The sequence below is a fragment of the Fusarium mangiferae genome, assembly GCF_900044065.1.
Source record: "Fusarium mangiferae strain MRC7560 genome assembly, contig: FMAN_scaffold001, whole genome shotgun sequence".
NCBI classification, from domain to species: Eukaryota; Fungi; Ascomycota; class Sordariomycetes; order Hypocreales; family Nectriaceae; genus Fusarium; species Fusarium mangiferae.
In genome coordinates, this window is record NW_024573921.1 from 1,610,319 (window position 1) to 1,632,094 (window position 21,776).

The 21,776-nt window shown below is 49.8% G+C and overlaps 7 protein-coding genes across 7 annotated transcripts; 4 read left to right on the top strand and 3 right to left on the bottom strand.

The window, feature by feature from the left end:
* Positions 1-87: 87 nt before the first annotated feature.
* Positions 88-574, top strand: FMAN_01026 (uncharacterized protein; the record flags this gene model as incomplete). The annotated part of the gene is made up of 2 exons (XM_041830130.1): positions 88-174; positions 233-574. The coding sequence occupies 2 exons, from the start codon at positions 88-90 to the stop codon at positions 572-574; spliced, it is 429 nt and encodes a 142-aa protein (XP_041676361.1).
* Positions 575-941: 367 nt separating this feature from the next.
* FMAN_01027 (uncharacterized protein) lies at positions 942-1,289 on the bottom strand (the record flags this gene model as incomplete). Its single annotated transcript, XM_041830141.1, has 3 exons — positions 942-1,082; positions 1,139-1,203; positions 1,265-1,289. 3 exons carry the CDS (start codon positions 1,287-1,289, stop codon positions 942-944), a joined length of 231 nt encoding a protein of 76 aa, XP_041676362.1.
* A 770-nt stretch (positions 1,290-2,059) lies between these two features.
* On the top strand, positions 2,060-3,215 carry FMAN_01028 (uncharacterized protein; the record flags this gene model as incomplete). Its single annotated transcript, XM_041830152.1, has 4 exons — positions 2,060-2,116; positions 2,166-2,561; positions 2,614-2,881; positions 2,935-3,215. The coding sequence occupies 4 exons, from the start codon at positions 2,060-2,062 to the stop codon at positions 3,213-3,215; spliced, it is 1,002 nt and encodes a 333-aa protein (XP_041676363.1).
* Positions 3,216-4,456: 1,241 nt separating this feature from the next.
* FMAN_01029 (uncharacterized protein) lies at positions 4,457-5,509 on the top strand (the record flags this gene model as incomplete). Its single annotated transcript, XM_041830163.1, has 1 exon — positions 4,457-5,509. The coding sequence occupies one exon, from the start codon at positions 4,457-4,459 to the stop codon at positions 5,507-5,509; it is 1,053 nt and encodes a 350-aa protein (XP_041676364.1).
* Positions 5,510-6,312: 803 nt separating this feature from the next.
* FMAN_01030 (uncharacterized protein) lies at positions 6,313-7,917 on the bottom strand (the record flags this gene model as incomplete). Its single annotated transcript, XM_041830176.1, has 1 exon — positions 6,313-7,917. One exon carries the CDS (start codon positions 7,915-7,917, stop codon positions 6,313-6,315), a length of 1,605 nt encoding a protein of 534 aa, XP_041676365.1.
* A 3,853-nt stretch (positions 7,918-11,770) lies between these two features.
* On the top strand, positions 11,771-15,025 carry FMAN_01031 (uncharacterized protein; the record flags this gene model as incomplete). Its single annotated transcript, XM_041830187.1, has 1 exon — positions 11,771-15,025. The coding sequence occupies one exon, from the start codon at positions 11,771-11,773 to the stop codon at positions 15,023-15,025; it is 3,255 nt and encodes a 1,084-aa protein (XP_041676366.1).
* A 1,003-nt stretch (positions 15,026-16,028) lies between these two features.
* FMAN_01032 (uncharacterized protein) lies at positions 16,029-21,035 on the bottom strand (the record flags this gene model as incomplete). The annotated part of the gene is made up of 1 exon (XM_041830198.1): positions 16,029-21,035. The coding sequence occupies one exon, from the start codon at positions 21,033-21,035 to the stop codon at positions 16,029-16,031; it is 5,007 nt and encodes a 1,668-aa protein (XP_041676367.1).
* Positions 21,036-21,776: the final 741 nt, after the last annotated feature.

Here is a 21,776-nt window from a genome sequence, read left to right on the forward strand (position 1 = left end):
ATTTCGACAACTCCTTTCGGTCTAACCCACGCATTTCAGCTTTACGATATTAGTTTGTGCATTTACTCGCTGCGATCCGTCTCAACCATGGCTGCAAGTGACGAGTCGAATTATTCCAGCAATGAGGACGGCAAACCCGATTTTGCTGCAAAAGCTCATGGTCGCCTTTTGCAGGTAAGATTTACGACATTCTGATCCATAACCTGATCTTCGCTGACTCTTTCAATGGCAGTTGAAGAAGGGGCGAGATGAGCGCATGAATGCTATTGTTCAGGAGTCAGCTACAGAGATGGACAAGTTACGCAGCAGCATCGCCAGGTTTCAACAAGATCGACGAACAAAAGAGTATGTAGTCCAACAGAGACTTATCCTAGGGATACAATTGACGATTGGCAGAGCGCGCGCGGTTGCCATTTCTGTGACCAGGATTATGGAAGCAGTAGAGCGCAGGAAAGGCATTGAGCAGCGAATGGAAACACTCGTTTCTCGGCTAATCAACAAGACCCAGGAGGTCGAGAGCATGATGAAAATAGGCCTTCGGGGCAGGGAAGACGACATGAAGAAGACTAAATGACTGGAATTCACAGCCATATTTTCTTGTCGGGACATTTCATTCTTGAGGTTTAAGGCAGGCTAGTGGAAATGAATCTGCGCATGAGCGAGCCTATGATGGACACTCACAATCAACCGAACTCTCCAACATTTATGAGTTCTTCTTTCTACTCATATTGACCTGGCGGCCATCAAGGACAAATCTTCAGGAATGCGCATCACTTACAAGTTAAGAAGACATATCACGCCACTGCGGACCATCAATGTTTACGATATTCTCCGGAGGGGAACATGCATGGATTGGTCTTCTATTATACATTTATCGTATCTGTTGTACACGGTCATATTCTATGGCTGAAGTCATTCCATCGTGTGAAGTTGTGAACCTTTTACACCTGGTATCCAAATCCCGACATGCATGATCGGTACTGATCGATTAGGGATTTGCAGTCGGCGGCAGGATCTTTTGCATTAGAGAAGAGCATACACTCATCGCGCTTGGCCTTCTCATCTTTGCACACACAGCAGGGCTTGTAGAGGTGTTAGCATAGTAATTGAGAGCCGTTTTGATCAAGGAGAAGCTCACCTTGGGCTTGCTAGGAGCTGTGGTGGAAGGGGACGCAACATTTGCGGCGGCGCCCACGGGCGAAGCTATAGAGCCATGTCAGTGTGAATTTGAGAGCAATTGAGTGCTTTGGAGGCTTTAATATACAGATTGTTGTCTGAGCTGCGTCCATCGTGTCTGGTTTTAATTCGTGGTTGTGAATTAACAAGTCAAGAAAAGAGATCGTCGGCTAAGTTGACCTGAATTCGATCATTCGTTTCCAATGGCGAAATGCGCCAGGGGAGTCAGATTTCTAAGCTCTGCCTACTAAGGCCGCTGACCAATCATTTCTCACGGCTCACGTGGAGTCGCGAGGCCTTCGCGCTTCTCTTCTGACGTCATTTCTTTACCGTCACGCAATTGATGCAATGAGGTAGAGAGATCCATTGTTATGAGTGTTGACGATTTGGACTTGGGTGCAAACCTATCCAGCTCGATATCGCGGTTCTCGCTCATCGGTCTTGATGTTTACGAAATTACCGATCTGGGAAACTGGTCCCTGTAATTTGGAGCCGGTGTCTCCCAGGGACTGGCATCACGGATTTACGCCGGGGACAAGGGCAGATTCTCACCCGCTTGGTGACATATCCTGCAACTTGAGTGGTGAAGGTGTAGTCGTATCCAATCATTTTACTGACCCTTTCCTCTGTTGGCTTACTACAGCCTGTGCTCGTAAATCCATCCTGTGCTTTGCTCGAGCCCCTGATTGCGTGAGTCACCGCAAGTCCCATTGAAACTGAGCTGTAAATCGCTTTGTCTTGTGAATGTTGAGAAATAACGAGCCTTCGTCTCAACAGATCATCAGCTGGAGTCCTAGCTATAAAGCCAAAGGCTCCCGGACCCAAGGCAAACGTGCCAGGCATAAAAAGACGGTCTTCGTTCTATCTATTCAACAAATTAACAATGCTTAACATTGAGGAAATCCGTGCCCTTGGAGATGTTCATCCAGAATTTGAGCCTGTAAGTTGTCCAATACTCTTAGACATCACAAGCTATTCACAACCTTTAGATCATCAGAGCCCATAACCCAATGCTTAACGGATGGGATATGAACACTGAGCTGGAATCCTTTCGCGAGATGATGGCTCAGGTGAAACAGTATCGACCTAAACCTGACCCGGCCACACTTTCATACCACACCAAAGACTTCAAGATTCCTCTGAGAGATGGCTTTGAAGTTGACGCCAGATCATACATACCCAACGGTGATGTGCCATCTGACGGACGTCCTGGGCTTGTTGTCTTTCACGGTGGAGGCTTTGTCACAGGTGATCTTGACACTGAAGCAGGACTATGTGTCGAGTTCACAAAGCTGGGAGGCATTGCTGTGAACATCGATTACCGCCATGCTCCCGAACATGTGTTCCCCCAAGCTATCAATGACGCCTTTGATGCTACTATTTGGGTGAGTGAACCTTGATTCAGAAGATGAACGCGGGAATGCTGAAACCAGACAGGTATCTCAAAATGTGGACAAGCTTGGAATCAACTCGTCCAAAGGCTTCATCATTGGTGGTACCAGCTCAGGCGCCGATATCTCTCTGACCATCTCCCATCTGTATAGAGACGCCGAGACCTTGCACCCTCTGACGGGTGTTTATGCTCCAATCACCTCTGGCGTCAATCATCAGACTGTCCCTGAAAAGTACAAAGAGTACTTCATCAGCTATGAGCAAAATGCCAAGGTCCCCGTGTTTAGCGCAGAGTCGATGAAATTCATTCACTGTATGCCTGCAACTCTCCCATGCCCACCTAGGTTGTACTGACAAGTTTCACAGCGAAGTATAGACCTGATCCAAAGAGCCCTCTTGCTTTTCCGGTCGCATTCCCCAGTCATGCAGGCCTTCCCAAGACCTACTTTCAGGCCTGTGGGATGGACCCTGTCAGAGACTGCAGCATTGTGCTTGAACAACTCTACAAGGACGAGGGAGTGCCCACAAAGATTGACATCTATCCGGGTCTTCCTCATGCGTTCTGGGCTATATTTCCAGAACTTGAGATATCGCAGGAGCGTGAGCGGGATGCCGTCGAGGGTCTAAAGTGGCTGCTGGCTGGATGAGGCCCCTAGGCGACGTCAATCAATAGACTATTTGTTATTGTTTGGTTTCAGTGAGTCAGACAAGTCATATTGAAATGTCGAATCAGCGCTGGTAGCCGTGTGTTTCCACGCGTGCGAAATGGTTGACGGTGCAGGTGACGTAGACCAGCCGTGTAAGTGGGCAAACTCGAGGAGCTGTGGCCAAAAGTACGAATCTGTCGAGATCTCGGAATGAAAACTGAACAAAAGAACAAGAGCATTTGGAAAACGTCTACTAATTTGGATATCTTCAAGATTCATAAATAAATAAAAATTACAAAAAGAAAAGAAAAAAGAAGAAGAAGAAAAGTTTCCAAAGAACACTCTCTGAGTAGAGTGTGTTGAGACTGAATCTCAGGTTCAACTATCCTTTCAAGGAAGACTATCTCTCACACAGCGCACCTGACAGAGTACTCGAGCAAAATCTTGTTTATGTCAAGCTTGATCTCAGAGCCCAGTAGACAATTAAATAGAGGCCACGCGGCTGCTGGCAGACTGATTGATCTGACGTGTACCTAACTATTGCCGAATGACTCAGCAGTCGACGGAAATTAGGTAGCCCACGAATCGTCATTGAATAATTCTTTGAGTTGCTTTTACCTTCGAATAAGCTCGGATAATAGTGTTGTCTGTAAAGTCGCCATCCGCACATTACAATAGTGCGAAAAACACAAACACACAAACCGGTGCCGAGTTAACGGACTCGGAGTGTGGCCCAATTTATTCGCCCCCGGTGTCTTATTGGTCTCGGGACCGATCATGCTCCCTCACGCAACCCCCAGCCCAGCCCAAGCCAGACCTTAACTTAGTTACTTAGTTACTCTCTGAAGGCGATTTCAAGGAGATGCGAGTGCGCGAGTGAGTGGCCGCGCGGCAACAAGAATGTCCCGAACCAAACGCATTTGCCTTCTCTGCTGATCCAAATGGTTCGACCACTTCATGTGAGTCTGGTACGTGTGTCTATTGTGCCTAGTCAAGGTTACGATGCGGGTTACGCATGTGTCTAGATCTCGCCTCCTAGCGGATGAGATGCCCCATCTGGCAGCCCGTCTCAATGGAGAATTTTTTTTATATATAAATCGTATGCTATGTCGACACTGGATGGTACGATATTCACCACCAGCTTCCTCTACATCATCTACATTTATAAACACTCTTGACCCCTTCTCACTATCATCACTACCATAAACCAACCCATACTTGATAGGTATCCATTACACAAAATGAGCCGACAACCAAACTCATACAACAATGCAAACTTCTGGGATTTCATTCAGCACTTTGACCCCAACCAAGCAACTGGCCGGGGAGTAGATCATCAGACTGAGACTCCGTATCCCTCGTTCATGGCGGGTTTCCCCTTTGGTTCGCCAGCTGGTCCTCACCCTCCTCACCCTCCTCATCCCCATGGCCATGGACATGGCCCACGAGGACCTCCTCCACCCCCCGAGGCCGACGGCTTCGTCTGGGGTCCTTGGTTCGCTGGTGAAGGTGCTCCCGGCAATCAAACCCATAATGAGCAACGCCAGCAGGCAAACGAGACTCAGCAAGCTACCAGAAGTGAAAGCCACGAGTCTGACGAGACCATGAACGCCCCTGACCCCGAAGAAGTTGCTCCTGAGGAGAGCCAGTGCGGAGCTCGGCCTGAATGGGCTGGGCGAGGTCGTGGCCGTGGCCATGGCCGTGGAGGTCCTCGATGCGGTCGAGGTCGAGGCCGCGGTGGCTTCCCCCACGGTCCTCACCATGGTCCTCATCACGGCCCTCATCCTCCCCCTCCCCCCTACGGTGGCCCCTTTGACCTTGCTGGTCTCTTCCGCGGATGGGGCAACCATCCTTTCGTTCGCAACATGCGCGAGCAGTTCCAAGAGAACCAGAACCAGAACCAGGAGCAAGACACCAATGACTCATCCGACTCCTCCTTCAACCCACCTATCGACATCTTCAACACCGAGAAGTCATATGTCATTCACGTCGCCCTCCCCGGCGCAAAGAAGGAGGATATTGGTCTAAACTGGGATGGCGACCGCAACCTTCTCAAGATCGCAGGCGTCGTTCACCGCCCTGGCGATGAAGCCTTCCTCAGCACTCTCACCTCTGGCGAGCGCAAGGTCGGCATGTTTGAACGCAACGTAGCTCTGCCGCCCACGGGAGCAGATGAGCGCGACGAGGTTGATGGTCTGGGTATCACCGCCAAGATGGAGGATGGTGTCTTGGCCATTACTGTGCCCAAGGCTGAGAAAGAGTGGACTGAGATCCACAAGATTGATATCGAGTAAGGATTGGGAAAGGTTGGAAATGAGATGTTATGATATCCACACTTGTAATGGAGTTTGACAGCTGCTATGGCTTTTGGTCATTTTCACGATAACGTCGTTTAGCTTCTAGTTTTTTAGTTTGGGCCCCGTTGGCGCGAATACCTTGATTGCCTAAATACGATATATAGATATATTTAGCAAAGGCGGAAAAAGAAAAAGATTAAACCACAGAAAAAAAAGGAGAAGGGGGAGGAGGAATAAAATATACAAACTTATATTCATTTATCAAAATCTTCATTTGCAGACGTGACTTGTCCCAGGTGAACCCTTTGTGATCTAAGTTCACATGACGGAGCGGAGAATCAAGGTGACAAGTATAATATATTTACTTTATTTATGTATGTATTTATTTATTTATTCAGTCTAATAGCTTGAAGCTGAACATGTCTTCATCCGCGTTAAGGCCTATGCAATGGGTATATGCTAGAATGTAGTGGGAGTTCTGTCTCAGAAGAAAAGGGCTTTGCCGGGCTCTCCAAGCCGGTCGTGTTTGAGAAGGTGAATATAAAAATAACGTGCTCCAAAGTGCTTTCGTCATGTCGGTCGAACAAAAGAGCTCGGTATGCTCTTTGCACAATATGCAATTTCAGATGATCTTTCCAGGGTAAAAAAGTGAAGGAATAACAAAGAAAACAAAAGTGAAAACCAGCAAAGTGAACTCCTGTGTAGTCCTCAACGTCCAATCATTAGGGTATTAGTGAACCGAGCTGGGCATGTCCCTCGTCACTTCAGAAACAAAAAAAAGAGCGTCCAAGATTCGCTTGCTATAACTCAAGCTCGCGAGTGATCTCCTCGCGCACATGGCGAGACCACTTGAGAATGGCGGTCTCAAAATCAATCCAAGCCTGTGGAGATGTGTTGTACTGGACTCCGAGCACATCGACTTTCAACATGACCTCGAAGCGCAGTTCGGCAGCTTTGACCCAGTACCGTAAGTTGTCAGCGCAACGATAGGGCTTCTGGGTATCAGTATGAAAGCTTCCAATGGCACCAAATCGTCGTCGCGATTTGTGCACAACGGCATTGTGAAGTTTAACCAGTCGCACACCATTCTGCATGGCTTCGAGGAAAGGGGTAGGCTTCGCATCTGCAGGCGACATTGACTTCCATTCTGGCAAAGGTTCAGAAACCGTGTCCATGGACATGAGAAACGCTCGTTCCCGCTCCAGTTCGCGACCAGCCCAGTCGCCCTTAAGCCATGTCCAGCCGACCCGTTCGGCCCTCTCCGCGTCTTCGATCTCCTGTTCCTTTTTCAAGATATCGAAGACACTCTCAACCCAGTCATTCATCGTTTTTATCTCCTCTTCCCTCATGCCTTCTTTGAAATTTCGGGTGGCCATCTGCCTTAATGTCTCCATGACAGCCAACAGGTCTGCCCTGACTTGCTTCTCGGGCTTAATAGAGTCAAGACGGTCAGGCAGTTCGTGCGCTGTGTAATAGATCTTTGCCGCGCGGATTGCCAACGTAACAACATCGAGAATATGCATTCCTTGCAGCTCAAACCACCCTTGTGTGTTTTCCGCTGGCATGTTGGGGTAGTCGGGGGCACTGGACGGTTCCTCGTAAGTACCGGTTCTTCGCGCCTCAACTTCATTCAGTGCCTTCTTAGCGTCGCCAAGCGTCTGCTCGAGTTCTGACTTGAGCTCCAGAATGGTGGGTGGCTTGGGGACCACCTTTTCACGGTGGTGATACGTGCTCACAGTCGGTGGGAGCATATCACCGCCAAGGTCACTGAAGTTGTCCTCATAATAATCTTCCAGCCCCTCGATGGGAGACTCAACAAGGTCGGTACCGAAGCCCTGTGAGCTGAAATCTGGGCTGCTGTCGGTAGAGGCGTATGACGAGTCAAAATCCGAGCCAACGATCTTGGGCAAAGCTTCGGCATTCGTGTCCAGGGAAGAGAGATCCAGGGTGGCACGCTGCTGCTTCTTCCTGGCCAGTTGACCACCCTTGCCATCAAGTAAGCCTGTTCGAGCAAAATAGTACTGCAGATGCGCAATGCTGCCCAGGCTCATCACGCTCTCGCGGGACCGGGCGCTGGCGGCAAAATCAGTTCCTTGTGGCCGCATATATCCCCGTCGGCGACTCCTGCCGTCAAAGTTATAACTGGAGTGACGAGAAATGGCCGAAATATCTGGATGGCGATTCTTCAGCATGCTAGTGTCGAGGCTTCCGGTGGAATGACGATTGAACTTCTCTATGCCCAGAGCATCCCGAGGATTGGCATCGTTACTGCCATGCGACCAAGAGGATGTCGTCGACAAGCAGCGGGAGAGCTCTGGACATGCACCGATAGCTGGTGTTGGAAGAGCGTCCGGAGGCGGGGAGTCGCAGCGAAATGACGGTGTCTGATCGTTGGTGGCAGCCATCATGCTATAGATGCTATGCGGGTACCGTGCTAAACAAAAGAGAGTGCAGAATGTGATAGAGCTTGCTTGAACTTGATTTATCGATGCGTAGTAGTACAGTAGTCGATCGACCCTCGCGAGATCAACCCTGTGACCTTTGACGGTGACGTTGTGTCTGTGAAGAATGATCTGCACTTACAGAGATTCACAAACACGAGAGATGAGGTCCCACACGGTATCTCGGGGATAGCTTGGCCTAGAAATTGGGGCTTGATAATGGATCAGCCCGGGAACTGCGACTGGGTTGCGCTGCGGCTGAGGGACAATGATCGAGAGAGCGAATAATAGAAAAGGTGAGGATCGAATATACGCAGCAATCGAGGGGTAGCAAAGACTGAAGACAGGACAACGAGACAAGATGAGACCAGGTAAGGAGGGGGGAGGAATTAGATTAATTAAAAAGTTGACGGCGACAAGACGGGAAGGGGAAATTCAATGGATGAATGATTTCCAGGGGGTTTCCAACGGCGATGGGGCGACCTGATGCCTGGATACAGTCAGTGGTTGGCGGGACAGGCATGGGCACGGGCGAAAGCCAGGGTAAAATTACACATCCAGTTCCCCAATTCTCACGGATACCAACTGGACAGCGAAGGGCCAACGCGTGACAGGGGTGATTAACAGACGATGGAGAAACTAACTAAGCTGCTGGTCGTAAACAGAGCAAGGATTGAAGAAAGATTTCGTGTTTTCCAGAAGCCGCGTGTCGTCAGGGTTTATCGGTAGAGCAGGAACAGTAGCAGGAGCCGGAGGGAGTCAGAGGGAGAGCCGACAGGTACGTTTTCTATTCGTTTATCGTGATGGCGGTTCGAGATGTACCTAGAGTCGACAAAGGGCTACCAGATATTTGTTGCCTGTATGGCTAGGGACAGAAGAGGATTGAGATCGGCACCACCGACGCCAAAGGCAGGGAAAGAAAGCTGGTGCAAATGGCAAGACCATCCAGTAAGCCCTTCAAGTAGGAGAGCGAGCTCAAATAAGAGGCCGTCGACTGGACACAACCGACCACCCGTTCCTAGAGCCTGGAACAATTGGCACAGGAGCGTTTATCAATACGACAAATTGCACGGTCAGATGTCAGGGATGAAGAAATAGATGGGGTCAAAGGGGAGGATCGAATATGGAGCAATAGCATAGGCATGATTAGGACAGCAGCGAAGCTCTTTTTTATTAATATCACAATTGTCGATAGCCGACAGCACGCCAGTATCATATCCCCGGGCAACCTGCAATTGTACAGAAACGGATCGTGGGTTTGCAGATTCAGAGGGCTGGGCCTCTGGCACAGGCTTTATCGGACATGCTAATCTCCTCCAGGTTGATTGGAATTCTTGCTTGCCTGCACTGGGCCCGTTGCTATGGGCATCAGCAGTTGCGAGTTTCAGACTCTCATTGGAACTCCATCCCGATGACGACAAGGAGCCGTTTATGTCATATGTACAAGAAAGCTCCGTGCTCAACAAAGGCCATTGGACCCCGTGAAAGTCGAACCTGGGGCTCGGGACGGGCCCGATGGTTAATTCTTCCGTTATTGGGTTCATGCACTTACCTTACAGCTCAAGCTTTCTCAAATCTAGCCGTAATAGGTGAATGAACAGATCAATGTTGATACCTCTGCTGTATGTACGGAGTAGGTATTGCCAGCGTTTATTTTTTACTTCATTCTTTTTCGTCTCAAGGTTTATCAATGGACGATATGAACGATTCTGGCAAGACTGAGGTTTTCTTTTTACAACTGCTGCCAATTAGGTATTTTTCAACATTTGGCATATTGCACATGCTCTATTACAACATCTTCTCCTTAATAGGAGGCTTCTCTTCGTGGCTCCATACGGCTCAATGTCTGTCAATTCGAGACTGAATATAATTATGTGATATTCTGTTCCCAATCAACTAATTGTCCACTTTACAAGCTTCCTCACTTTAAGCAACCTCTGGATCGACAGCAGCCTATCCCATGGACAGGTCGATATACGCTAATTCTGACCGGCTGCTGCTAGGCGAGATCATTGACCAGGGATCTAGCTCTTCAGACAATTCGCAAGCAAATCAGAGGCAGCCTATGATCCAATCCCGGCAGTTATCCCAGGTCAGTGTGCGTCAATCTAACATACTACGTAGCATGTACACAATATGGCCATCGTCTTTTCCTACGTTCAAGTATTGTACTCCCTACAGAGAGACGAGACTACCTACGAACAGGTGGGTATGGAATTCAAAACCCTCAATTGTACATACTTCTTCCTGCGGGTTTCTTGTCTATAGGTTTGCAGACTCCGTGTTCATCGAAGCTTGTATCCGTTGCTTTAACGACAGCTCATAAACCTTCTTTATGCTCAGGTCTTTGACTTTCAGTGGCTTCCATCTTACCTCGTTTGGCCTTTCTCTTTGGCTATCGTTCTGATTGCCGGATTGAGATTAACTTTTATTATTCTTCACTCTACCTTATGTATTCTTTTTCCCATAGTTTTTTAATACAAACTGAACTCCCATGTTAGGTCTTTTCGCCGGCCTTGGCTACCAACCTTGTACCTGCCGAAACCTAGCCAGGTACCTATTCCATGCCTCTGGCCATTCCATTTAGGTAGGTATCCTCATCTAATAAGTCACCACCAATCTTCAAGGCCTTAAGTTGCCAGCAAGATTTTCTTTGCCCTTTGACTACAAGCGTTTGACTACGAACTCTTCTTTGTTGGCTTCTCTCTTGTCCTGCCAACTACAGCTCTGCCTTTCTCCATCCAGGACAGTCATTTCTTCTTGGACACATCGTGTTATTCTCTTCTCAACTACTCTGTCCGAAACCTTGGCCCCTTTTTGTCTCCGCCTGACTCTCTCTGTCTCTCTGTCCTCATCGGACGATAGCCGTGTTGCTCGCGTTTGATGTGAGTTCGAATACTACGGTCCCATCTGAACTCTCCTCTGCGACAACATTTGATCCGATCCGACTGTTCTTGTTGTACTCTCCACCAACGCACCTGTCCTGCCGATGTGCTCATCATTTGTCTACCTATTTGAGCTAGGCGAGGTTATAGCTTGAGGCCGAGACGACAGCTCCTAATCGACTCAAACGGCAGCGTAAAAACCTTTGACTGGTCATTTCTGATTCACCAGAAGTTGCTTCTGTTGTTGCAGCAGCTACTCCTACACTCCTGCAGCAGTCTCCCACCTTAGGACTGAGGTACGCTTCTTGCACACTGCCTTACCTCCCTCCAATCAGTGGCTGGCAGTCTGGTAATCTCCGCGACAGAGGACCCTCAAAACTTGGCCGCTAGCTCCACCCAAGCTATCATTGACAGCAACCCTCAGCCCATCCATCACATCCTAGATGTGCATGTGCATGTGAGAGCGTCGTATTCATTCGACCACTCTCACTTCAACTTTCTGCCCCGACACTGTTATTGGGGTTCGCATTGGCCTCAGCGATCAAGGCTGCACCATACCATGACATTTTGATAGCGCACGGTTGGGCCAGAGTGATTAGTGGCACTAAAAGGCAGGATATTTGTCTCAGGGACATAGAGGGAGAGGTTCTCAGTGCATAAGGACACTCTGTGACAGTTACGCAGAAAAAGTTGCACATCTCACGCCTCACCAACAATCATCCAATCTGCCCTGTCTTGTCTTGTTTTTTTCATCCGCGCATTGACGGGTTACGAAGAACATTTCGCTTCTGAATCTCGAGTGCAAAACCCATTCAACAAATCCTGGCTTCTGGAACCTGGATCTGCACTTCATAACTTGGACTGGTACACCCATTTTCATACCAGGTTTCCACCTGTCCCTCGCTTTTCGAGGGGCCAACTCCAACGATTAGATGAACACCAGCGATTTGAACGCGACGACCTCAGCCGTCAAAGATAACAACGACAGCGACTGGATGTCAAAGGCTAATCCCTTTCTATCAACGCCTGCTGCAAGCCCTGAAACTAACCGACCTACCGACCTGGGTGAGCTTACCAGCGGCAACTGCTACAGTGACCAGGACCATGATGTGCCCACGGACAGCCTGCTGAATTTCGCTGATGTCCCTGGTCAACTATCTCACCTGCCATTCAACCCTGGTTCAGCCAATCCCTCCTCCACCTACACCCCAGATCCTAATTCCAGCTTGCTCACTTTCTCATCTTCCATTATTGACACAACTCCGACTTCTTCTGCCTCGTCTGTCACCGATACGCCCACGAGTAGCACGACTGCTGTTGCCTCAGCCGCGATAACCCCTGCCACGATAACAAAAACAACGTCAACGTCAACAAACGCTCTTCTCCCGTTTCCTACTCCAACGTCACCCCTACCATCATCTGCTCTTCGCAAGACCTCACCAGGATTAGCTGCCCGACTAAAAGCCTTGGGATTTGGCGCCCAAAAATTCTCCACGCCCCCGATAACGCCTCAAAACGACCGAATCGGCCGTCTGAACGAAGACCAGCTTCGACAGCTCGACGAGAAGCACCAAGCGGGTTCGGTCAAATCGGTCATCGCCCGGCGCGGTCGTCCGTGGAAGGGCGCCGGCGCTTCTTCCTCACCAAAGCCCGTCGCCCACGACCCAAATCCTGAGCTACCGCCGTTCAAGGTCGAGATTCCCGATTCTGCCGTGGCCTTGTTGCCCGAGATTCAAACCCCCGAACCCCTGGACATGGACACTCAAAAGTATCGGCTCCCTGACCACACCAATGGCAATGGGACAAAGGTCACCCTGGACACTCGCCGCGAACACATCGAGCGCACCACACGCCCTCCGTCTCCTGATAGCGCAGGTCTGCCTCCTCCGCCACCCCCGAAGGATACACCACCAATCGCAACTTCTACGCCGGCTACGCCCCCAACCGACTACGTTCCCAGCCTCAACTCATATTTCACACCTGGCCATAACCGTCCCGGTTCCATATACACGCTATCGCGCGCTTCTTTTGCCTCTCAGCTTGCTCAGTTAACGTCACTGCAACTCCCAGATGCCGAATCGCTAGCGAGCCAGGTTACTGCCATTCCAACGGCTCAGGTAGCTGCCAAAGCCCTGATCAATGCTGCCGAGCAAATCAGGAGCTGGATATCCAAGGCATCGGAGGTCGTGGAAGGCCTGGATAGCGAAGATGATGTCGAGTGGGCTGCGGCTGGTGGTCGCGAGGGCCTGGCTGAAGTCGAAATGGCTATCACTCGCTTCGAGGAGCTTGTCAAAGCCTATGTTGGAGCTATCGAGCAGTTGCAAAGCAGAAGGGATGTTGCCAACGTATCTGTGCAAGACCTGACCCAAGCTGTTTCGCAAATGGAATCAGTCATTCATGAGTGGGAGAAAATCCGCAGGACGCTACATGTGGTAAGAGCTCAGGTGGAAATAGCTATGGAGTGGGAGGAACTTTGGAACAACGTTCTCGGAGACGTACAGGGGGAAATGGACGAACTCAGCAGACTTGTATTTGAGATGGAAGAACGACGACACAAGAGCTTGATGGCTGCCAACGCTGACAGTGTTGACATTGGGGACCTTGAGACGATCGTGGAAGAGAACCCTATCCAGGCCGCTCGATTGCAGGCCCCAAGTCGTTATAGCCTTCCGACCTTTCCAGTAACACCTAACTCACCAGGCACGCCCACCTTGTCGCAGGACGACTCGAGTTTACTGGCTCTGTTTGCTCGAATGCAGCCTCTGAGAGCATCTCTCGACTTCCTACCGATGCGACTGTCCATGTTTGAGGCGAGGGCCCAGCCATCGTTTCCCACAGCCTGTGAGGAGCTAAACATGCGTCGTGAAGGACTTGATGCTAGCTACAAGAAGCTCGAGAAGGATGCTGAGTCACTACGCAAGGAGTTAGGTGAGGATCGATGGGTTATTGTTTTCCGAGGTGCTGGTAGGCAAGCACAGAAGATGCAAGAGTCTGTCGAGCGCTCTCTCCTCAAACTTCGAGAGGCTGCCGACTCCGGTATGCATCTGACTAACCAGCCTGCTATGATGAAGAAGTTGGAAAGCTACGAGGCCAAAAGAATGCATTATGGGCCAGCCATTGAACGTGTCCTCTCAATCATCGACAAGGGTGTCAGTGAGCGGCTAACAGTTAATGGTGAAATTCTGCGATTGCATAACGACATGCAAAATAGGTGGCAGGCTTTGAAACAGCAGATGAAAGACGCAGAGTCATTGATTGAGGAAATTCATGCAGATAAGGGTCAGCAGCTGCGGGATTCCATCTCCAGTATGCTCTCAAACGATCGCTCAACTTTAGGTAGCGGACGTGAAACCCCCGGCAGCTCACCACCATCGTCAGTTATCATGTCGAGTTTGGGACTGGATCCTCATACGCCATTATCAAAGAACCCAAAAGTGCGGGCTACGCCAGGCGCTGCCAGCCGCCAAATTCCTCCGAACCGTCGACACTCTTCACTGCCAGCACCAACATCACAAACAAGCCGGAAATCGGGTTTCTCTCGCCTTTCCACCATCACAGGCTCTTCGTCTACTACCAGTCTGCCGCCCAGCCAGATTAAACGGCCAGATTCGAAGCTTGCACACCGCCCACGTTGGAACGGTTCGACAAATACTTCAGATGTCGATACTGGTCACAACTTTAAACCTCTTACGCTAACGACACCGAGCCCATATGCTAAAAAGAGCCCTGTCGCACATAAATCCGCTGGCTCAACTACACCAGGTTCTAGCACCTCAAAGCTACCGACGTTGCGCAGCCCTCTAGCACGTGCCTCATCAGCGTCTCCCAGAGTCGATGAAACGCCCACTAGAGGCAGTCACTCGAACCTCTCATTCCGGGAGAGGCTTGTATCCCCTGGTGCAAGCTCTCAACCATTGCCAAAGCCACGCCTGGCTTCTCATCAATCAGCAACGGCCCTCTCCGGCAGACGCTCGTCTCTACAGGCCTCAAGATCTATCGGACCCGATGGAGACCGGCACAGCAGGCCTGCTAGTTCTCTTGCTATGTCTTCGAGGAGGATTAGTCTTCTACCTCAGCCCACAGAAACCGGTCGGGCCAGCCCTGCCTCTGTCTCGAGTGTTCGGTCTACAATGCGTAAACCTTCTCCTGCTGAGCCGAAAGATTCAAAGCCAAGATGGAGACATTGAACGCTATACACCTCTACTGTATCATAGCCTGTTAACAGCCTCGCCCAGGAACGATGCTTTCCGTTCCATTGTAACATCATATTCCATCGATTTGATTTCGTTATACGAACCTCGTGGCCTCGCTATCGGTCTCAACATTATCAAAGAGCCTGGCGTAACATTTACGAAATAATTCTTTTCAGCAGCAAGGCGTACCGGGATCACATCAAGACGGTTGAAGGAGTTTGGGGCATAACTTAAGGGATGACACAGTCTTGCTTTCCTGTTTTCTTTGTCTGGACTCCGTGGTCCCCGGCCACAAGCCAAACTCTTTCGCTCGACATTTCCTTTCTTTTTGTGCCAAATTGTGCACAATGTGCTGTAATTAGGACGGAGAAGAAGGAAGCTAAGTGGTAATCTAGGCTGGCACAATATTGCTGCATCGTAACATTCGCATCATGCTTCCGCTCTACGAGCCGCCTGTCTAGATGTAGAAAGAACTCTAATCAAAGAAGTAAAGGGTTCTATGCAAACAGTTCCCAAAGCAGAACGTTGCTGGTCCGTTGTATGATTTCTCTTTTCATTTTGTCATGTGCATGTTTTGTGACAATCAGGCTTTATTTTCCTTGATGCCACGGCACAGGTGCCTTACTTAGCTACCTCAATGTATAAAAGCAGGCCTAGACTAATGCAAAGCTCCTTGTTTATGCGTGCATCCCAGAAACGCCGAGGGTTGTGTGGTGTATAAAATCGAAACGAGTTGATGCCCCCAATCGCCGCCCATGCAGAAGAAACACCATCAACTCCCGCCCGCTCAAAAATCACTATCATCTACCTAATGTTTGGAGTCTCGATTCTTCAAAGCTTCGTGGGAAAGGGGTATGATCAAAGCCCATGCATGTCATTGAAATGTTCATCATCCATCCTCCACTTCTTCCCTGCCAATTGTATCCGTATCCACATCTCCATGCTCTAATAGTGTCGGGTTCGTGAATCAAAAAGAAAGCTGCACTTGATCTCTGCTTTACATGGGCATCAACCCTATCCCGCTCTTCTTGAGCGTCTTTGGGGCTGCGCCGGAGGTTCTGCCTACTGTCGACGAGCCGCTAGCTTTACGGCTGGAGCTGGCACCAGTACTTCTGCGTTTTGTCACGCCACTTGTAGATTTCTTGCTGGGGTATCTTTTCCCTCCCGCGTACTTCTTCGTACCTCCGCTACTCTTGCTAGACGCTCGCGGCTTGGCCTGAGTTTGTGTGCTGCCAAGGGTCTGAAGCCTGCTATGAAATGCCTGCACATCTGGCCTTGAGCTGCCGTTGAAGTAGTGCGAATCCTCGCCGTCTTCATCCTCAAGTGCCTCATCATCCATCTCGACTTCCGAGCTGATAAGGTCCACCACGTCCTGATCTCGGCTACCACTCCGAGGATCCATGGCTTCTCGATAGTGATTGTAGTGTTTTTGCAAAATGCGGAGGATCCGAGGACCGTAGTCGTTGACTCTGTCGGGGTCGATGCCTGGGATCCTCCGCATCTCCTCGGGGGAGGTAGTCCAGTGAATAGCCATGAGTCGGAAGTCCTTGTCGGTAAACAAAGGCCTTCGCAAGCTTTTCTGGTTGCGAATCTTCTCCTCTGTTTGCTTTGCTTCTCTCACAAAACTTTCAACCATGTCTCGGTGTATTTCATCCAGGCTTCCCATGTCGGTATCGACCAATATCGGCGGCCCGGAAGTACGAGAGGGTGGCTTCGCCGGCCGATGTTGGGGGAGATTATCAAAGGCGTCGTCATAGTCATCATCATCGTCCATTACAAAGCCTGCATCCTCCCACGAGTATGATGTTTGCCCAGTGTTCCCGCGATTAGTCTCGGTCGTCCGCGACTTCTTTTTCTGCCGGCCGACAGGCGAAGAAACGTACGTGGAGGGCAGATTCGAGGCTTCTTCCTCGGCCGATGCCTTGCTGCCTTTCTTGGAGCGAGACTTGGGGGTTTTCTTGGCTGCACCAGGCTCCGGCACCTGAATCGACAGCATCAACCTACGTTGACCCGAGAGGAACGATCGATATGTTGGTCCGAGACGTAGATATTGAATCGCCATGCCATGGCGACCAACCTGGTTATCCTCATTGAAAGCCTTTTCAGCCGATAGCTTGTCGATGACTCGGATCAGCTCATGTTTCTTAAGGCCCTTTGCCATGCCATGCCACTCGTCAGAAAGTTCTGCTTCATTTGCGGGGTACTTTTTCCCCAAGAGGATGTCGGAGCATTGCACTGCCGTGATGCGGTTCTGGGCTTGGACAACTTTGATGGCAGCAACGGCATACTCAGAAAAGTCTTGTTGCTCGAAAGTCAATCCAGCCTTGCAGTTGTCGCAACTTTTTCTGCATTGTGTTGCAGAAAAGTCTTCACCAAAATAGCGAAGGATCTCAGTTCTTCGACAATCTGATTTGTTGTCACAAAAAGCCGTAACTCTGTTCAGCATCGACATTTGGCGTTCTTTTTGATCGTGGCTACCATCTCCATCCGCAATCAGCTTCTTCAGGACTCTTATGTCCGCCTTTCCGTAGAAAAGAATGCAGTCAGAAGGATTGCCATCTCTGCCTGCGCGGCCAGTCTCCTGATAATAGCCTTCCAGGCTCTTTGGAAGACCATGGTGTATAACGAACCTCACATCAGGCTTGTCAATGCCCATTCCAAATGCGATTGTAGCAACCACAACTTTAACCTGTCCTCTCTGCCAGGAATTCTGAACCTCGACCTTTTCCTGAGGATCGCAACCTGCGTGATAAAACCTCGCTGTTATACCTTTATTCGAGAGGCTTTCAGCAACCTTTTCAGCATTCTTTCGTGAGATTGTATAGACAATTCCACTCTGATTTGCATATCTGGAATGTATAAGAGAAGAAATTGCGTCCATGACCTTCTCGTTTGTTGTCTTGGGCTGAACTTCGTAGTACAGATTCGGGCGGTTGAAGCTTTGAGAGAAAATCTGACAGTTGTCCATGCCAAGGTTGTGCCTGATATCGACAATGACATTCTTGGTCGCGGTGGCTGTAAGGGCCATGACAGGCACTCCTGGGTACTTTTGACGTACTTGACCAAGTATCTTGTAGTCTGGGCGGAAATCATGGCCCCATTGACTGACGCAGTGTGCCTCATCGATCACAAGACGTGCGAATTTCCCTTTTCGATGAAGCGTTTCCAGCCCGTTGTTGAAGTTGACATTTTTGCTCACCATCTCCGGGGTAACATATAATAGTTCCAGAAAGTGTTCCGGGCTTTTCTCATTGAAAGCACTCATGACTTGCCTCTTGTATTCAGCTGAGCACTCTCCATTGAATGCAACGGCCTGTATCCCCAAAGCTTTCATATGATCAACCTGATCTTGCATCAAGCTGAGCAATGGCGACACAACAATTGTGACACCGCGAGTTTTTCCAGTCTTGACAACAGCCGGTAGTTGGTAGCACAGTGACTTGCCACCGCCCGTCGGCATTAGTACAAAGGCATCTTGGCCACCAAGCGTAGCATTGATTGCCTCGAGCTGGTTGCAACGGAAACCCTTCATTCTAAATCGATCTTTAAGCATCCTCTGGACTTCGGATGACCATGGGTACTTCATCAGCTGGGCAGGGATCGCTTCAGTAGCCATCGAGGGTAGCGACTTTTTTGATACCGCTCGCGACTTTGCCGCTGCTGACGCATTGCCCGACGTCTCTGAAAAAATCTTCCTCTGGTCTTGCGATTCGGGTGCCAGAGATTGACGGATCTCGTAGTCCTGTGCAAAAGCGAGCATCTCCTCATCGTCGCTGAAATCACTGAATTCATCGCCCGCTCGGTGATGTGTCGCCTGTGGCGTCCGTCGGCTACTGCTACTCAGATGCGCGAAGATGTTTGGGGGCCGGGCCTGGATACGAGACTGAATGTCTTCCGAATCCGATGGCTCTTCGTCACTGACATCAAATTCTGCATCCACAGGGATGGGGCTTACTGGCCTAGACTTAAGTATCCGACCCTGTTGATAAGGCGCTCCTGATACTCTTGTAGGATCTCTTGGGAATAGTGCAGAAGGGTCGGTATCCTCCTGTGAAAGAACGCTCAGCCCTTGCGATGCTTCAATTCTAGAGGCTGGGGGATTCCAGGCGTTTGTTTTGGGTAACTGAGTCTGATGAACCACTTGTGTGCCCGATTCGCTGGCTGGGATGGCATCTCGTGAAGCCATCGACATATTGACATTGTTTTGAAAGACGGGTTGAGTACCTAGTACGACAACTGGTGTAGGGGCTGGACCAGGATGAAAGGTGTTAGTGGTCGCAAGAAACCCACCAACATCGAGCCTAGCATCCCGAATGCTTTTAAGGAGGCCATCCTCAACTTCTTGGATTTCATCCGTAAGATCATCTAACCGAACCTCGTCCTCATCTGTATCGAGACTCTCCTCATAGGCTTGAGCGATCTGCTGGGCCAGACTCTCTCGTTTCTCGCCGAGGATTCTGTATTCTTCGACTGGGCCAGCGAGTTCCGTGATAGCAGATCGTTGCCGCTTAAGACGCTCCTTCTCAGCCTTGACCTCTGCACGTTGCGGTTTCGACCATCTTTCGTTTATTGCCTGCGAAAACTTCTTTCCATTTTCTTGAATGAGTCTATCGAGAAACTCCGCCCATCTGGTCAGGGCATCTGAGTCGCAAGCCAATTGCTTGAGGAGAGCCGGTTCTTGGCTGGAGGGGAAAAAGACCCCGCCACATGACTCGTCAAGAGCATCGCCAGCTATCGGCCTATTAGACTGTGAGCTGGTTGTTGTGCTTGTTGGCTCGCCAGTAATAGTTGAACCAGACGAAATTTGTCGCTGGGAGGTCGTATGGAGGTCGATTTTGACAGCAGATATGGGGGGCTTGAGCTCCGGCGACTCAACGCTATCGGTTCTGACCGCTGAAGACTTCAAAATAGTGAGAGAGTCATTATGAGACGGCGGTGTAAGAAACTCGTCATCAGAGTCGGGTATGACCAGCTCATCTCCTGTAGGTATTGTATGTGGCGGTAGCGATGGTGGTCGAAGTGGTGACTTAGTATTTCCAGAGCTTGCGGGTGCCTTCAAGAGGTTTGAAGAACCTTCCAGGCCCTGGTTGGACACATTTAAGGGAGCTGTCCTCTCTTCGCGAACAAACTGGCTGCGAACCCGAGCTGAAGGCGACAGCATAACATGGTCTTCCTCACTGATCGATGGGATGTCGCGGATTTGACGAGTTCGAGTACTAGATAGACCATTCTTGCGTCGAGCAGACCGCGTCGGGCTTGGAGGTGGAGGTTCGGTGCCTAAAAGTTCGTAGACGTCGGGTAGATCACCGAAATCGCTAAATTCCTCTTTGGAAATCTCATTGCTCTTCCTCTTCCTACCGCTTGACACGGCCGGCTCGGGTTCTGGCCGAGTGGCATAGTCTTCGCGCCATAGCTTCACGTCACTACCGAAAGACAATGAATCAGAAGAAGCAAAAGTATCGTCGGTCAGGTCCATATAATCGATACCACCAGTCTTGAGCTCTGGGAATTCGGGACTACTTGTAGGCTGTCGGGCTGAAACTGATACTGGAACTTGTATCTTTTTTGGTGGCGACTCATTCGATCGTTTGACAGTAACATCTCGCTGGGTTGAGATGTTCGGAGTGACAGTTAAAGGCGTAGGGCATTGCTGTGGTTTCGAAACAAGGCTGGGTTTCTTGGTCTTCGAGCTGAGCACAAGGCGTCCCATGGCGTCTTCCTCGTCGTCGAATATCACCTGGTCCGTCTGCCGCGATGTTGGACCCAATCCAGCCCGTCCATTGGATGTACCCGACGCGTCGCTTCTCCCTCGAGTAGCGACTTCAGGGTGGTCAGATGTAGTAGTCCTCTTGTTTGGTCGTGTTTGCGAGCTTGTGTGTTGAGATTGAGGCAGGCTGATCTGAGAAGAGTCGCTACAGACTGGAAAAGATGGCGTTACAGGCCTGGAGCAGGCTTGATCGTTCAACAGCCAGGACAAATGCTCGGCAAGGTTGTTGCGAGTCATGAAGCCGACACTATGATGTCGGAGCGTCTTTCAGCTGCCTTTGTCAGAAACATCGAGTAGTTAGTATATTGTGATGTTTCGAGTCGTGGTAAAACGATTGAACTGGAAAAGCTCTGCTTGTTATCATGGCCTAGGGTTCGGAGGTGGCTGTCCCGCTCTAGCGCGTCACGCGTTTGGAACTAAAGTGGGAGGTGCGAGAGCACGTGATTCAGTGTTCTGCCTTTACTGCCAACCTACTAATCTATTAGTATGATTTCAAATTTATCAGAGTGAGACGTGCTATTGTAGCTGTACGCATTTCGCTTCTGAATGGCTCTCTTTTATTTCTATGACATAAGGTAGTCTTAGTTGCTACCACCAATTACCGAAGCATGTCATTGGGCAATTCCGATTTCATACTTCGTACTGTACCATTGATTGCAGCTCAATCGCAGAGATATGTAGGTATATCCAAGCTACATGGACAAACAGAATAGGATGGTTGTTTATCCAAATGAAGATACCGGAAGACAACAGATGGATGTTTCATAATTTGGTACAAGTCTTCACCGAGATCATATAACTTATCATATTCCATCAATTGGCTTACACTACTAAAATAGTCTGTATTTAGTCAAGCTCTTGGCTGACTGATCGACCGTCAGTTTCGACTCGAGTGGAATTTAGGGGTCTTCTGCCTGACTAGAATCCCAAACAGTCCATCGCCGGCCATTTCGTGACGTCTGGTGAGAAATATTTCCA